This window comes from Lupinus angustifolius, chromosome LG08, assembly GCF_001865875.1.
Source record: "Lupinus angustifolius cultivar Tanjil chromosome LG08, LupAngTanjil_v1.0, whole genome shotgun sequence".
NCBI lineage: Eukaryota > Viridiplantae > Streptophyta > Magnoliopsida > Fabales > Fabaceae > Lupinus > Lupinus angustifolius.
The window spans coordinates 24,128,087-24,145,433 of record NC_032016.1 but is presented as its reverse complement, the minus strand read 5'-3'; the positions used below and the strand labels follow the sequence as shown (position 1 = coordinate 24,145,433).

Sequence of the window (17,347 nt, the reverse complement as noted above, 5' to 3'; positions counted from 1 at the left end):
AAACTTGATATAGGCAGTTCTAGACAACATGGGAAGTTATCGAAATATTTCTGAAGCATCTTTGACACGAAAACATAGAGAAACACAGGGAGATTATGATAGAAATCGTGGAAACGATTTTACTTCGCATTTTCCTTGTACAATTTCATGATTCGAGCGTTGTAATAACGAGGAGGAATGACTAGACCGTCGTTGTTGAGATTTGAAATGTAATCTTCTTACCTTGTACTCCTCATTCAATTCTAATGCAATTGTAATTTGATTTTGGGAAGTTTATCTCGTTTTTATTACATGAGTTTAATTAACGACTGAATTCTTGTTCTTGGTTTCAAGTTTAATAGGAAAAGTTAAATTTGACACTTGATTTCAATTATCTTCATTCATGCATTATTATTTCAGGAATAAATAATGATGTATGAATTGCTTTTACATTGTTTTTAATGCTAGTTAATTAGTCAATTAGCTAAGGAATTGATAATTGAGTGATTATCTAAGGATTTCACACTCAAGGAATTGATGTAAATGATTTGCCGAAAATGTGTATCAAAATCAGTAACTTCGCAAGTTGTTTGGAATTGAATCTATGGATATCAAAAGGAAAAGATGATGAATTTCAATCCCAACACTTTTAAATTCATAGTTAACCTTATATTTTAATTTAAGATTGTTACAAAACCATTATCAACTTATCAAACAAATTCGTGTAAATAGTTGCTCAACTAATTCTTATAGGAATTAGTGTAAATACATTATGCTCCCTAAGGACGATATCTCAATACTTTACCAGATTTTATTACCTAGACGATACGGTGCATTTTCCATTCCAAAAATATCTAACAATAAAGTTGAGAGGCCCAACATGTTATTTTATTAGCTTGATTTGTGAAAAAACTCAAATAAATGTTGATTAAAGTGGTGGGCCCGATACCGAAGATAGTGTGGTGAGTGGGTGGACCCACTTAACTCTTTTCCAGTTTTCACGTTTGATTGGATTCAATTCTTCTGTTCTTTCAATCAAAGTTCTAAACATATTATTCGAAATAACACAACACAAAATTATTGACTTGCACTATTAGAAAAATTCAAAAATCCAAGGTCTTGATAGTAAGAAACTATTAATTTGAGTCTTCGGCTGTTTCTTTTGCTAAGGGCATTTTCAACTACTTATTTTTTTCCAAATGAAATTGCAACAATAAATACAAATATTAATATTTCAGGCTAAATTAAAAAAACAACATTGAGTTGATGAGCCATGATTATCATATGCAGGACCTGCGAATTAGGGACAAGAATATTAATAAATATGATACCAGTACAACTATACCAGAATATGGTGGCTAAGTGGCTCGAATGGAACCAAGTTTGCGCTTTTAGTTGAAATTATCTAAACTCTAAAATATTTTTGAAGAAAGAGAAAGAAAAATATGCCAATACATGATGAGATTGAAGAATTAACAAATACATGAATGAGAGAAAATGGTTTAAAGCTAAACATCATTATTACAAATGAGATCAAAATTGTAATGATGCTATTGCTTAAATAAATAAATCACTTTTCTAAATAATAATGTTAAATGATGCTAGAGCACCCCGCACATAACTCTTCGCATATCATATGATTATTGATGAGACCATAAATAGATATACTCGATGCAACAAAAATAAGGTCATGATAATATATGGATATTGGAATCTAGGTGTTTATTTTAGTACATAGATAGTTGATTTCGCTTTGCTTTCAAATCCAATAGATATGGCACAAGTGGTAGTTGCAAATGTCTTGATTCCACTTATTAACCGCATATTAGCACAATGATTCATATCAATATTTTCTCATGAAAAGTGAATCCTGCACATGACTCTGGAAAACAAAGTGAGTGCATATAATTCCACTTTCTCACATTTGTAATCAAATAATTAATTAAAACCCCGTGTCATAATGAATTTCTCTTATTCGCATTCAATTATTCAAATCCGTAATTTCATTGTCGTCTTTCCCAAATAAACCTTAATTTGACTTGTGATATCATGTCATAATTGGGATTAAATTGATCAAAATATTTATAAAAAAATTCCAAATTCATGATGATGACATACGGATGTGGAGGTAAAAGTTATATTCTGTAAATATATGAACTATAATCTTACCTATATGCGTAAAAACTAAAAAGTGTTCCACGTGAATAAACTACATAACTCTCACGGGTCATTTATTTGAGTGATATACAACTCACAACTAATATAACAAGAAATCGTACAGTTTTTGCAGGGGTAGGAAGGGTTATGATTCCTTTCCTTTAATGGATAGGGTAGTGCAAATTTATCTTCTCATAATAAATATAAGAATACAAGTATATTTCTGGTGGATATTTACTGTCCTAAAACAATGCACTACTGCTTGTGATGGGTTAGAAAAATAATTAATTATTAAAATTTTAATTTTAATATATATTTTTAACAAATTATAAACAATGACACATGAAATGACACTTTGTGGTACAGCAAATAAGGCCTACTCCCCTCACTGAGTTCCGTTTACCTATTTCATTAGTTGATTTAATTCTGGGTGGATTAATTATGAGGTTGATCCAATAACATAATGCATACCTTTTTGGAGACTAATTTCTCTTTTTACAACCCTATATAATTAATAATTAAAATATTATTTTACCCTTTGACTATATTGTTAGAATCCAGATTTGTCCTTTTTTTTATAAATATTTTCGATTTTATTTTTATGTCATAGGCTTTCATTTTTATTAAAATATATCAAACTATTGTCATATATTTTAGTCATTAATTATATAGGGTTGGTAAATGACCATATTGCAATATAATATTCTAAATTTGCAACTTCATTTTTACATTCACTTTATATAACCTCACTCATTTATCTATTATTTTAAAGCAGAAGTTTTCGGATCAAAACATGTGAAGAAAAATGGGGTGGAAAATATAAACACCAATCAAAGATTTGCAGATAATACATTATTTATCATCCTATTTAAGGCATCATAGGAGGAACCACCTATTGCAGCTACCCTAAGTTCCTGCTTCAATTTCAGTGCACTTTGCCTCATTTCCTTCCCTTCTGGACTCACCATTAGTCTTCTAATTGCACCTTCTATCTCACCTTTTTCTATGATATTGGACCATTCTAGACCAACCCTCCATACATGGCTCAATAACCTAGCATTCACTCTCTGATCTCCAAAATTAGGCTGACACATAATTGGTACCCCTTCACACAAACTCTCCAATGTAGAGTTCCAGCCACAGTGACTCCAAAACCCTCCTATAGCCTTGTGTGCCAAAACCTTCCCTTGTGGAACCCACTTTACAATGCAACCCCTTTCAGCTATTGCTATTTTCACTTCTTCGGGCAATGATTTTTCCCACTCTGAAACATCGTTTATGGTCCCGGGTCTAATAACCCAAAGAAAACGTTGCATGCTATTGGCTAAGCCACAAGCTACTTCACTTAGCTCTTTCTCTTCCCAGCTAGCTATGCTTCCCAAACTCACGTACAACACAGATTTTTTTGGTTGGTTGTTGAGCCAAGATATGCAGCTATAATCTTCTTCTAGAAGGCTACTACTTCTACTGCAGGATTCTTCAGCAATCATGTGTAAGGGTCCTATGGCGAAGAAATTGACTATGGAAGGCTGGTATAGTTGTCGTAGCTGATCTAGGAAAGGTTGTTCAAGAAAATCCACGGTGTTGCAGATGATGCCCAAAGAAGGTGTTACTGCAAGCATTTTAGCATTTGTTTGAAGCAAAGCATCCAAATTTGCTAAGTTGAAAACGGATAGATCTTTGAATCTCAGTGGATCAAGTCCTGGCACCAAATCCAACGACCCAGAACCTGGCGTGCATGCAACATATTAGGCAACAAATCAAGGTTTGGTTTGGAGGTCAAAATATGTTGTCAATGTGTTTATTGTACTAGAGCATAATAATTAATGGGCTACATTGATGCGTTTTTATCATTTAATATATGCTATCATTTCCCTCCTTCTTCTTTTCTCAAAAGAAAGATGTTAATGTTTGGTGATAATTTTCTATACACATGACACCTTAAAGAAAATCATGTATCATATAAATCAACTACTCATATTTTTAAAATTTTGAACTATACCTTCAAGTTCTCCTAAATTTAAAGGGGATCAAATTTGATAAGAGATTTTATTCATATTGTCTCTCCTTTCTTCAATAGATTAATATCATTTATATAAAAAAGCAACTAATTAAATATCAAAACATAAATAATTGCAAGCTCACTTTTAGTTGAGAAACTAAATTTATAAGCCCAAGATATTCACTTCTTTTGCATATTATATTCTAATCTAACGCGTACCCAATTACTCTTCTAAGTTACTCATTATTGACTCCATTCTTTCTCTCTCGTATATCTTCAAGTTCTTAGTGCAGGGTACAAATGAATAATTGATATAGATTCCTACTCTACTTTAATTTTCTAATAATAAGAAAATTGAGCTTTAATCCTCTCTTACAATACCATTTTGGTAGCGATATAGTTAAATACTAAATTTATATTCTAAGATTAAGAACCCGCTTGATTATAGAACATGAAGTAATAGTTAATTATCATTTGGAAAAGTAGTGATATAAAAATACCTCGCAAGGGAAGGTAACCTTTGCTATGAAGTGGAGCAAATGCATGGTAAGTGAGTAAATTAGAAGCACTTGTGGTCTGAAAGAGTATTGTTGGGAGCTTCAGTTCTCTGGCCACAGAATCAGCGAAGTACATGGAACTATCATAGATGATGCATGCAATCTTTTCATTCTTCACTTTTGCTTTCATCAACTCACCAACTAATAACTCCTTAAGAGGAGAAGCACACGTAGCATTTAGGGTTATTACAATGTTCGATAAATTATTAGAGGAGATGTGGGTACCAGCTAAACCATCAAAGAAGGGTAGAAAAGTGAAGTTAGGGTGATTAGAAGGATCAGGGGAATTGAAATGAGGGTGTGCCAAGGTTATAGAGAAACCTCTTGAATAAAGAATAGTTGCTAAGTGAAGCATAGGAGTTATGTGACCTTGAAATGGTGGTGGTATTAGAACCAAACGATGACTCCTTTGATTTTCCATGAATCTATCTCCTACTTGTTCAGGCTTAGTGGTTTGTGGTGCTGTGATTCATGGGTCAAAGATGTCACCTTATATAAACTTTTTCAAAATAAATTTCTTGATCCCACATGCATGTATCTTTCAACATCATTGGATAGGTTACTAGGGAACAACACTGAGTAATATAATTCTCGGTTTTTCTTTCCAACTACTACTATAGTTTTTCCTGCAATGCTTATCTTTGCTGTTTATTATGTTCAACCAAATTATTTAATGGTTATATCAAGTTGACAAAAGTAGTACTTGAATTATTTTATGAAGAGTTGCCCACAATTTATCAGCCACGTTTTCATGTAATGAAAAAAGTTTTGAGATAAGACGTTGCCGTTTTAAGATTAAAGTTATGACGAGTCGTACCAAACCATGACTTTCATCAGGGACACTTCCACACGCCTTTTCTTTACCCAAATTCGATTTTGTATTAAAATTATGATAGTTTTCTTTCATTCCTCTCTGTCATCACAATAATTAGAGATGTAAAAGCACAGAGTTCGGAATAATTATTGCAAACAAAGTAGAATTGATCCTCGTTAATGAATAGAGGCACGAGCAGGGATTATGCACATGTACCAGTGTACTAGTCACATACATATGTTTTCATTTTTGATGTATTAAAATAAGCATGACCTCAAGTTACCCGCTCATTGGATATGACTCAATTATGATAAGGTGTGAAAAGGGTCAACTCTCATCATGTTTAAAGCCGAATTTAGGTTAAAAAATTAAACCAATTCATATTTAGGACCTAGTAGGTGACATTTTTATTTGTATGTGTCATTATTTAGTTGTGTACAAAGTAATGACATCTTTTTTGTTAGTTCAAAGTATCATTGATTTTTTAATTTTTTCATGATATATACATGATTAACAGTATATACATATATTGTTCTATATGTCAAATTACATATTCATAATAATAAATAATATTGAAAATATTTTATCGAAAATATATATACATTATATTTAATCGAATCTAAGGTCGGGTTCAGGTTCAAATGCTAAACTCAGTTATCATATAGGGCCAGGTTACTTTTGAGTCTAGGTTTGGGTTCAAAAAATGACCCAACCAACATTTAGAGTCAAGTAAGGGACAAGTTTTACTTGATTTATATTCACCCCTACTATCAATGATAATTCTTCATTCTAATATGTAAGTAATTAATCATTTTAGGGTATAATCGCCCCTCCTATAAACTTACTCCTAAGAATATAATATTTAACATTATGATCTTTATGGAGATCTCGTAAAACATTACATACTTAATTATGTTACTAGTGTTTTAATCAAATATACTATATATGTGTACCCCTCATGAATAGGTGAGAGAGCTACTTAGATTCAACAAAACAAACAAAATATATTATAGTGAGAGAGATTAGGTCTAGTGGTTAGGTAACCTAGACCTATATTGTAGAAAGATAGATATTCAATACTTAAAAGCAAGTACCACTTCAGCCATATGTTTTTCTGTGTAAATAAAATACCATTCTTCAATTTAAAAGCGTGATTATTATTTTCACAAAGTCCTTAAAATAATAATAATAAATTAAGAAAGAGAAAATGAAAACATATTAATCAACAATGAAAAGGAAAACATATTAATCAACAATGAAAAGGAGAACATATTAATTAACCGCGCTCATTTGAGTGAGCAATGTTTTTTTATATTAACAATGAAATCATTAAGAATAAAACACTCTTAAAAGTAGAAAATAAACATTTAACAACTTTTGTTTGAGTAGACGATGTTAAAAGTAGAAAATAAACATAACAACTTTTGTTTGAGTGGACGATGTTAAAAGTACACATTTAAGAATGTTTATTTGAGTAGATGTTGTTAAGAGTACACATTTAACATCGCTCGTTTAAGTTTAGTGTCATGTTAAAAGTATAAAGTAGAACATGAGTGCTGCTAAAAATATAAAGTAGTCATTTAACAACGCTCGTTTGAATGGATGTTGTTAAATATATACTTTCATATTAATCAACGATGAGTGTTGTTAAATATATACTTTGAACGAGTGTTGTTAAATATATACTTTGCATCATGTGGAAGGAAGTCAAGACCTTGTTTTCTTCAAGAGGCTTTGGGCTTCTTATGTTCCATCAAAGATGAAATGCTTAGTGTGGAGAATTGCATTGGATGGGGTACCAACTAAAGTGACATTGCTCATAGAGATGGATTAAGTTGCGCAAGATCCCCTACTTTGTTCTCTTTATGGTGAGTTGGAGGAAACTACTAATCACTTGTTTTTTTCTTGTTCAATATTATATCTTATTTGACAAAAGCTTTATTCTTGTTTTGGTCTTACATCTATCATTATTCATAATGATGTAATGACACTCTTTGCATCTCATGAAAACTTGATATGGTTAGAGAACAAGAAAAAACAAGTTTGGGTGGCTCTATGGTTTGTCACAATTTGGACTATTTGACACATTATGAATAAAGTTATCTTTGAGAACTTGAGGTTCCAAATAGAGGAGATCATGTGGCTTATTTTTCTGCATTCCTGAAACATTATTATTGCTCGTTTTCCTTTCTTCTCTTACTCTTATGTTGATTGGGTGAGACATTCATCAACTTGTCTTTCTCTTTGTTAGTTTATGGATTCAGTGGATATGAGTACTACTTGCTCTCCTAATATTTTTATCTCCTGATTAATAAAGTTTTCATTGCTGATAAAAAAAAACAACGCTCACTTGACTTAACATTTAGAAAGTAGACAAATAGTGAATTGCACTATTAGAGTGAAAACTAGAAAATTTGCTTAATTTACTAGAAACAATACACAACTACACATAAGTTGTGAGACTTATTTAAAGACAAAAAATGGGTTAAACCATTTTCTTTGGATGCAATAATGTGTAAAAATATCTTAATATTGACTTATAAAATAAAATTCTTTAAGATATTATGAACATTTTTTTATATTATCAATAGCTTTTGGAAATAAATAAGTATTATCTATTTTCTCTTTTGTTTGTCCTTATTTAATAAAGCATGACCGGTGGTTAGTATGATTTGTTATGGATATTATTATCAAAATATATATCTTGTTATAGTTGGTAATTAACACTTTCAATAATTGTTTTAATACATTTTCACTACGTTAAAAACACAATTAAAGTAAGATGAAAATAATTTTGTAAGGAACATGTTATAAGTGATCTAAATATAATAAGGGTCTATTGTGAGTTAATTTTTGAAATGAACATAAATATTTTCATTCATTCACTACAACAAAATACTTTTTTTAGCTGCGGTTAAAACCGTGGCTAATTAACCTAAAAACCATAGCTAATTGCCTTAGCCACGGTTATTGCGACAGTAGCAAGCAATGGCGTTGCATAATACTAGCCATGGTCATTTGGCAATATAGCTACGCTTCTCCAAAGTGTGGTAACATTTACTTAGTCACGTTACAATTTATTATGCTACAGTACCAATCGTGGCTAATTTGATGATTTAGCTTTGGAGTAACCGTGGCTAACTATATTAGCTACACCTTGTACAAAATTATTTTTCATGCATATTTATTTTCTGCTCTCTCCGGCTCCTGATGCGTCAATGTCTAACAATATTTACATTCAATAATATAATGGTAAAAGGTAATACTATAAAACTAATAGTTGATATCAATTAAAACTTATAATAAAAAGTAATACTAAGAAATTGGACCCATTATCTCAAATTAGCATCACTTTCATCTTAAAATAATTCACCAATACATGAGCATTAATAAGTTCATATAATATGTATCATTCAAACCAATTGCTGAAACATTCCAAATTTGGTTAACAACTATGAGAAAGGACAAATACATAAGCATTAATATTTCTATAGTAAAAATTTCATGCATAGTCACATGGAATTTCTAGCTTTGCCCACTTGATCACTTCAACATCTCCTTGAAAGTTTTGAGATCTGTAGTCTAATTGAAAATACATGAGATTAACAATACAATAATGAAACAAGACTACTTGAACAATGATCAATTAATAAGATAAAATAAAAGAGTAAGCAAAACATAAAAGTGGGTACAAATAAATTATGTAATTAGCTTGAGTTTAATTGAACAAATTACCTAACCATTGGATATAAGTGGGTAGAGAATAGGATAACATATCAATCAAACTTAAAAACAACCAGATTACAAAGCATCAGATGCATAACAAACAATTCTTGCATTTCGAATATGATTTTTTAGGCACACTCGTCTAAATTAACTTTTCATCATTACTACTTCATCTGGTGCATGAATTTTAATTGAAATGAAGATTTTAATAATTACTACTTTATCCAGTGCATGGATTTTAATTGCAAAGAAGATTATGAATTAGTAGCTGATATTAATTATAATTGGCTGAAATTTTATCCTACCAGTAAGTGTGAAACAACAATTTGTTTAGCTGATAAGTACATTATATCCTATCATTCTAATTTGATTTCATAATTCCAAATAATAAACTACATTGTCTACTTCACCTTCCTAGCTTTAGATCTCACGGACTTCCCAAGTTTGACTACATTACCAAGAAGAATTAGTACAACCGAAACTATATTTCCGATGCAGTACACGCTTCCATATGAGGCTATGGTTTCATGCAAGCTTAATATCTATTCCAACTCAAACAGAGAAACAATGGAAAGTTATTAAAAAAAATCTCTATTTGCACAGGTAGGTGTGAGCATACAAATTGAATTGTGTGTTAATATTTTTGGGCTTATGTATGTGCATGAGAGTGAGAGAGAGTACAAACCATGAAGCCAACACTAGAGTAACTCAGAACCAAAACCGTATAAGCAAAATTCATTAACACCAATGCATTCTTAATTGTTGGAGGCACAACTTGCTTCCATTTGTATATGACTGCTTGAAAAGAAACTTAGAAAGACAAATTAACTAAATGAAGAACGAACAACAAATTAGCATAATCCAATTTATTACCTTTAGAACCAACAATCATTAATGTCGATTGAACAAAATATTAATATTACTAATAACATTACTAATATCTTACCTACTGCATCAAACTATATATCAAACGTTTCTAGAAGTTCTTCAAAATTCACCTTTGTATAATCAATTGCCAAGTCTGCTCCCAACTTTCTTAACAACTCTTTCTTGGCAGTACTAGCAGTAGTTGCTACCTTAGAGGCACTAAAAACATGTTTGGCTAACTACCTCATCAAACATATACATAAAACATTATATTGCTTGCATGCAATAAATTTTATGTAAAATTGTAAATAGTAGAGAATTAATATGGATCCAAGAATCAATGTGATTTGCATAAACCAAAAATATAACAATTGATTAAAGTAATGGTTGAGTGAAAAATCTCAACCATGGTTTTAAATTGTGGGTCTAGTCATAATTATGGTTAAGTTGTTCCTTGCCATATATGAATCAGAACTATATGATTGCAGTCGTATTTTTTTAGTACTATTAAGGTATCCCTTCAGCTTATAGGTCATGAATTAATCTCTTTCGGGTTCGGGTATGCCCGAGGAATCGAACCCTAACCCTAAACCTTCAGCACCTCCAAGAATAAGGATGGATTTTCTAGCAGAAGGCTCAACTTTTTCAAGTCCTTGATAAGCAGTAATGAGAGCTAAAGGAAGGCTAGTAGCTTCAACAAAGCTCAAATTAGAGGGTGTGGCTGGACAGTTTCTCTTCAACAACAATATACTTTGCCAATGACCCAATAGCCTTTGGATGATTGATAACATTCTCATTAATATCACCATAAACTTCATCACCAACCTTCAATTTCTTAATTTCACTTCCCACTCTCATTACTATACCAGCCACATCATACCCTGGAACAGTCTTTCCAACATCACATACAAATTAAACAATGTTAAATCAAAATTAGAAACACAAAATAAATTTATTCAAACACAAAATATACTAAGATCGAAAGATAAATTAAGAGTAGCCAGCCTCTATAAACCATGAAACCTTAGGACCTTGAGGTTGTCTCTTAATGCTGATAAGATCGAAAGTTTGTACATGTTTCTTCAAGTCTTCAACATGTTGATAAGTCACCTTGAAGAATAAACGACATGACTCACATGATAATGAACAGCAAAATAACATACATCATAAAAGTCGATTATCATGTTTACTTTTATAGAAGCCACATACTATGAACATTATTAACAAGGATAGATATCATTCTCTCTACTGAAAAGCGGATGCTTCCAATTTTTTGACTAGTTGTTGGTCCCAAACCACTTCAAGTGCCAAACATGCATTGATGTGAAAGTTGGCATAATGAAGAGGAGGGATTTTACAGCATGCATCAAAGTAGAGCTTTCAAACAAAAAGGCATAACAAGTTAGATATATTCTCAAATTTTAAAATGTTGAAAGAGAAAAAAATCAATGCTTAGTCAACAATAAAACCAAACTTGAAATCCCAACATTGAGAGCCATTTTCCATGCCCGCAACAATTCATCTCTGCCACCAAGGAATTGGAAAAAATCCTCCTAAAAACATATTAGTTATAAGTGTCATCACAAATAATATAGAATTAATGCATCATATACAAATAAACAAGCAATATTAGTTGTCTCTGTGCATCTACTAAAATTGAGAATGTGAAACAAAATCTTAACAGAGATACATGAAGAAAAAAAATTGCAATGTCAAATTATAATTAGGTGTAGAATGTTAAAATGTTAACTAACCTGAACAATGAGATCCTTCAGAAAGTTTATGTACACAATTGTGTCATGAAACTTAAAATATCTCAATTAACACCATTTTTTCAAAGTAAAATAATATTTCACTAATTACACCTCAAAAACTAAACACTCAATCTAACTTATTAGTATAGAAGTGAATGATCTAAAGTGATAGAGTGACTGAATTGTGAAATACATAGTTAGTTACTTACTTCTTCAGCAAAAACAGAGATCTTGTTGGCTTTCTCCTCAACTTCTTGGCAGATAAACCAAACCATTTACTGCATTTGCTTTGACACAACTGAATAAGTTCCTTTTCTGAATTGGGGAAGATTCAAAATGCTTTTACACCACACCTGAATCTCTATAAACCACTTTCTACTCACAAGTGATTCAATGAAAAGCCAAACTAAGAGCAAATAAGCTTAAACTGAAGGAAATCTCAAAAATAAATTGGACAAATCAAAAGGTTAGGGTTTGGAATCTACTAACTATGTGTCAATGGAATGTGACGAAGCGACAACACCGTTACCAGAATCGAAAAGCTAGGATTTTGTAGAAGAGAAAACGAAAAGTTTTGAGGGAGGGGAAATGAAGTTGGCATTTTCTAGGTTATAGAGAGAAAACGAAAATGAAGAAAAGTTTTGAGGGAGAGGAGAAAATGAAATTGGCATTCCCTAGTTATCTTTCTTGCCTCATTCAGACATGGGCCCAACTAGAGTAGCATCTTTTGGACTTAACTTAAATGTTAAAAATGTTTTCCTCTTCTTACTTAAAACAACGATCTTTACGCTTAGTTAATGGATTCCATTAGCTAAACCAGAAAATCTGTTTTTTAGAAGAAAATCTATTATATCATAGGTAATTAAAAAAATATTAAATATCAATATAGGATATTTGTTGGAAATATCCATAAGAATCTGGCTCCGTACAGCAGTACTAATGTACTATACGAGTAGAGTACCGATGATCGTACATTCATACTACGAATACTAGGATTGATTGGCCCACGAATATAACAGAGATATAAATTAAATAAATTATCAAAATTATAGTAGTAATTTATTTAGAGTGTAATATCTATGTATCGTGTACATATATATATTCATACACAGTCATGTATATCTATAATTAATTAAAAATATTTTTTTAGAATTAATAATGATTAAATATAAATAATGATGAATTCATTACGGTGTATGACCGAGTCACACCCTACACATCTATGGCCACTAGGCTTTCGCCGCATACATCAACAAATTCAATAAATGCATCATCTTTAATTGCAGTACAATAACCAAAATACATTTTTCCATAGTTTGCCACTGCTGCACTATATCACAGTACACATTCTCATAGTACAATCTCCCATTATATCACTACAAAAACCAAGGCTGTGATTAACGCTTACCAAAACCACCCTTGATTCTAGATGGATGGGCATATGCATGATATGGGGGGAATGCATGGGATGGAGCCATCCGCGAATGGGAACATGGCCATGCCACATATGAAGAAGCATTTCATGCACATGACCTTCTTCTGGGGGAAGGATTCAGAGATTCTTTTCGATCAGTGGCCTGGTGATAAAACTGGCATGTATGTCTTGGCCTTGGTGTTTGTCTTCGTAATGTCCTTCCTAGTTGAATTGCTCTCTAGCACGCGCTTTATTAAATCCGGTTCGAACCATTTTGTGGCCGGTCTGGTTCAGACAGTTATACACCTTCTGAGGGTTGGTCTCTCATTCTTGGTGATGCTAGCGCTCATGTCTTTCAATGGTGGAGTGTTCTTGGTTGCTGTGGTTGGTCATGCTTTAGGGTTCTTTATCTTTGGTAGCAATGCTTTCAAGAAAAAAGAATACAATAACGATGTTGATCTTCCGCCCATGCATTGTTAATCAGTTTCGGTGTTTTAATTAGTCTTATGCTAATAAGATGTATTTCAAACTACAATAATATCTAAGATAGTGTAAAGTTTTTCATATACTCATCATACTATTCAAATTATTTATTTGTGTATTAGACATGAATGATGAATATTGTACTAAAAATATAAAAAAACTAATACATTTTCAATAAAAAAATTTCTCATCTTTAATTCAATGCTTATCTTCAGCCCTAGATAGCATATAAAGGATATGAAATGTTGGCTCCTTGAGTTCAAAATAAGATGGTATGGATCAGTACAGTCACCCAACATGTTTACTAGTTAGTTCTGCCCACAGATCAATAGTGAGAGTTGGTCAGTTTATGAATTTTGGACAAATTCTACTGCCTTGGGCAAAGATGTTTAAGTAAGAGATTAGCTCTCAAGTGAAAGGATAGAAGGGAGCTTGATTGCAAGACCTACCCGTCGAGCAGGAACGAAAGTCGGCCGTTAGTGATCCGACTGGTAATCTAGTATGGATTTACCTTTTTGAGTTATTATACTTAAATTGATCATCTAAGTCTTCAGTTCATTCATATCTACCAGTGTAATAATTTATCATATTTTTCAGAGCTATTTCAAAAATAGCTCAAAAACATATGAAATAATTGTTTCATTGGCATATAAAATCATTTGACCCATTCAATGAATTAATACACTAAACATACTAAAATATTTAATATATATGATTAAATGACAAATATAATGGATTTTATATATAAATATTTTAATGTTTAGATTAATCTATTGTACTTCAAATAATATTTTAAATATATGACATATAATGGTTTTTATAATATTTTTAATATATAAAATATAATGTTTTTATAATACTTTAAAATATTTTAAATATTTTTAGATTATAATATTTTAAATATATAGATTAACTAAAATATATGTTTAGCATCTCAATTATTGAATGTTTAATACGTATAGCTTTAATATACTGAAATATAATTAAATGAAAGTATGTTTAGTATAAATGGAATTAAAGTATGTTTAGTATGAGTTAATGGTGGATATATTACAATTGAGAGTTATTGATTATAATTATTTATATGCAAGTATGTTGAGTGTCGATTACAATTTGAACTGTATTTGTGTTTAATATGTGAAGATATGAATACAACTAACAAAAATATAGCTCAAATTGTAACTCATACTAAACATACAATTGAAATAAATATATTCATATCTTCAGTTACAACTACAAATCTACAACAATGATTAATGAGGATGAAGTGAATTTGTATGGTAATGATTAATGGGAGTGACGTCGTGAGGCAATAATAGCCAGAAGATGACACAAGAATATTAAGGGAAGAGAAGAAACTCTTATTTGCTTCAAAAGACTTTAAAATGTAATTGCCCCTTCAGATCTTTAATATAAAGATATAGGGGAACAATTTTGTGTAATGAAGTAATTTTATCAATAAAAGACTTTAAAAGCTAGGAGAACAGTTTTACATAAAATGCTACCCACACAAAAACGGTGGTCAAATATAAATATGTCATTGTTTAATAGGCAATTTAAACACCATATTTTAAAGGTAAAGAATAAATTCAAAAACAAAATTGCTGTCTATTTTGTTTGGACAACAGTTTTACACTGATGTACTATGTAAATGTAAATAAAAAAAAGTATAAGAGAACAATTTAAAAAACTATGATTTTATGTGTTCTACATATAATTATATCAGTAATTAATTTATCGAAATGATTTTGTTATCAAAATTATGCGCATCACCACAGCAGATAAGGAAAGGCGTGAGATTCGCACAGATATTCCGCACACTTGTGTGGACTAAGTCACACACTCCACAAGAACACAACTATCTCCTTAGCTTGTGGCCACATTCATGATTCATCAACCAATTCCATAAATGCAGCATCTTAATTGCAATATTACTGCAGTACAATACCCTATATACAAATTTCCATAATTCGCCACTGCTGCACTATATCATAGTACACATTTTCATATATAGTACATTCTCCAATTACTTCACTATAAAAACCAAGGCTGTAATTAACGAACGCTTAGCAAAACACCCTTAATTCTTGATGGATGGGCACATGCATGGGATGGAGCCATCCACGAATGGAAACATGTCCATGCCACATAAGAAGAAGCATTTCATGCACATGACCTTTTTCTGGGGGAAGGATTCAGAGATTCTCTTCGATCAGTGGCCTGGTGATAAAACTGGTATGTACGTATTGGCGTTGGTGTTTGTATTTGTAATGTCATTCCTAGTTGAATTACTCTCTAGCACGCGATTCGTTAAACCCGGTTCGAACCATTTTGCGGCCGGTCTGGTTCAGACAGTTATACACCTTCTGAGGGTTGGTCTCTCATTCTTGGTGATGCTAGCGCTCATGTCTTTCAACGGTGGAGTGTTCTTGGTTGCTGTGGTTGGTCATGCTTTGGGGTTCTTTATCTTTCGTAGTAATGCTTTCAAGAAAAAGGAAAACAATAAGGATTTTGATCTTCCTCCAATGCATTGTTAATTAGTTTCGGTGTTTTAATTAGTCTTATGTTAGTAAGAATTATTTCAAACTATCCTAATATCTATGCAAGTGTAAAGTTTTTCATATGTTGATTATATCATTCAAATGATTCTTGTATGTATTAAATATGAGTGATGAATGTATGTTATACTAAAAACAAAAACAAAAAAACTGTTACATTTGCAATGATTTTTCTTCTCATCTTTAAATCAAAGCTTGTCTTCAGTCCTAGAAAGCATATAAACGTTATGAAATTTTTGCCTCCTTCTGTTTAAAATAATAAGATGGTTCAGATTAGTACGTATATCAAAATGGGTCAAGCTACACGTTTATTAGTTCGTGCCCACAAATCAATAGTGAGTATTGGTCCGTTAATCATTTTTTGGCAAATTCTACTGCCTTAGGCAAAGAAGTTTAAGAAAGAGAATTAAAAAAATGTTGATATGTGATATGAAGTGAACAAATCTAGCTATCATCAAAATTTCAAGTTGTTAAATCACGTTATATTATAGTTTATTTGAATTTTATTTTACTTTTAAATAACATTAAGCCCTCGCAGGTTTGATGGGTAGATTGGCTAGAAAAAACAGACAAACCAACAAATTTGCATGTAATGTCGAATCAATTTGAATTGAAGGAACACTTATTTGAGTTAAAAATTAATTGTTATTAAACTTGAGTTGAGTTTTACTAAACTGAGTTCTCATTCAACTCGTTTCCGATACAAAAAGTGAAATTGCGGAACCTTTTTCCTGTATCAATACAAAAAAATTTTGTATCACTTGTTTTTACCTCATCCACCAAATTATATGGGAGTTGAATAATGTATTAGATACTTTCTTCTTTGGTGTTCTATCATAAGTTTGTCAAAAAGAAACCTAAAGAAAAGTTAATTTATGATTTTGGGTTGAATTATTTTACATTTCCTATAGTGTTAATGATTATTATTATTGATTGCTTGTAAAGAGCTATGGTCTATGAGAACATACTCATCACTTACACAGATATATATACATACATATATGTATATATGTGTGTGTATATACACTATATATAT

General features: G+C 31.3%; 3 protein-coding genes and 1 long non-coding RNA gene across 4 annotated transcripts; 2 read left to right on the top strand and 2 right to left on the bottom strand.

The window, feature by feature from the left end:
• LOC109355402 (UDP-glucose iridoid glucosyltransferase-like) lies at positions 2,931 to 5,196 on the bottom strand. The gene is made up of 2 exons (XM_019598549.1): positions 4,639 to 5,196; positions 2,931 to 3,865 (listed from the first exon to the last, which is right to left on the bottom strand). The coding sequence occupies exons 1-2, from the start codon at positions 5,114 to 5,116 to the stop codon at positions 2,967 to 2,969; spliced, it is 1,377 nt and encodes a 458-aa protein (XP_019454094.1). The 5' UTR covers positions 5,117 to 5,196; the 3' UTR covers positions 2,931 to 2,966.
• LOC109355413 lies at positions 8,909 to 12,470 on the bottom strand. Its single transcript, XR_002108659.1, has 5 exons — positions 12,066 to 12,470; positions 11,312 to 11,655; positions 10,109 to 11,212; positions 9,921 to 10,030; positions 8,909 to 9,777 (listed from the first exon to the last, which is right to left on the bottom strand). It is a non-coding gene; the product is annotated as an uncharacterized LOC109355413 (long non-coding RNA).
• LOC109355410 (copper transporter 6-like) lies at positions 13,126 to 13,808 on the top strand. The gene has a single exon (XM_019598562.1). The coding sequence runs from the start codon at positions 13,286 to 13,288 to the stop codon at positions 13,748 to 13,750; it is 465 nt and encodes a 154-aa protein (XP_019454107.1). The 5' UTR covers positions 13,126 to 13,285; the 3' UTR covers positions 13,751 to 13,808.
• Positions 15,766 to 16,375, top strand: LOC109355411 (copper transporter 1-like). Its single transcript, XM_019598563.1, has one exon. It carries the CDS (start codon positions 15,844 to 15,846, stop codon positions 16,288 to 16,290), a length of 447 nt encoding a protein of 148 aa, XP_019454108.1. The 5' UTR covers positions 15,766 to 15,843; the 3' UTR covers positions 16,291 to 16,375.

What these genes read in the sequence shown, in the direction of transcription:
- LOC109355402 (XM_019598549.1), bottom strand. Translation starts at nt 5,116, where the DNA reads ATGGAAAATCAAAGGAGTCATCGTTTGGTTCTAATACCACCACCATTT. An exon ending in AGGTTACCTTCCCTTGCGAG is followed by an intron (nt 3,866 to 4,638) that starts GTATTTTTATAT and finishes CATGCACGCCAG; the next exon opens with GTTCTGGGTCGTTGGATTTG.
- LOC109355410 (XM_019598562.1), top strand. Translation starts at nt 13,286, where the DNA reads ATGGATGGGCATATGCATGATATGGGGGGAATGCATGGGATGGAGCCA.
- LOC109355411 (XM_019598563.1), top strand. Translation starts at nt 15,844, where the DNA reads ATGGATGGGCACATGCATGGGATGGAGCCATCCACGAATGGAAACATG.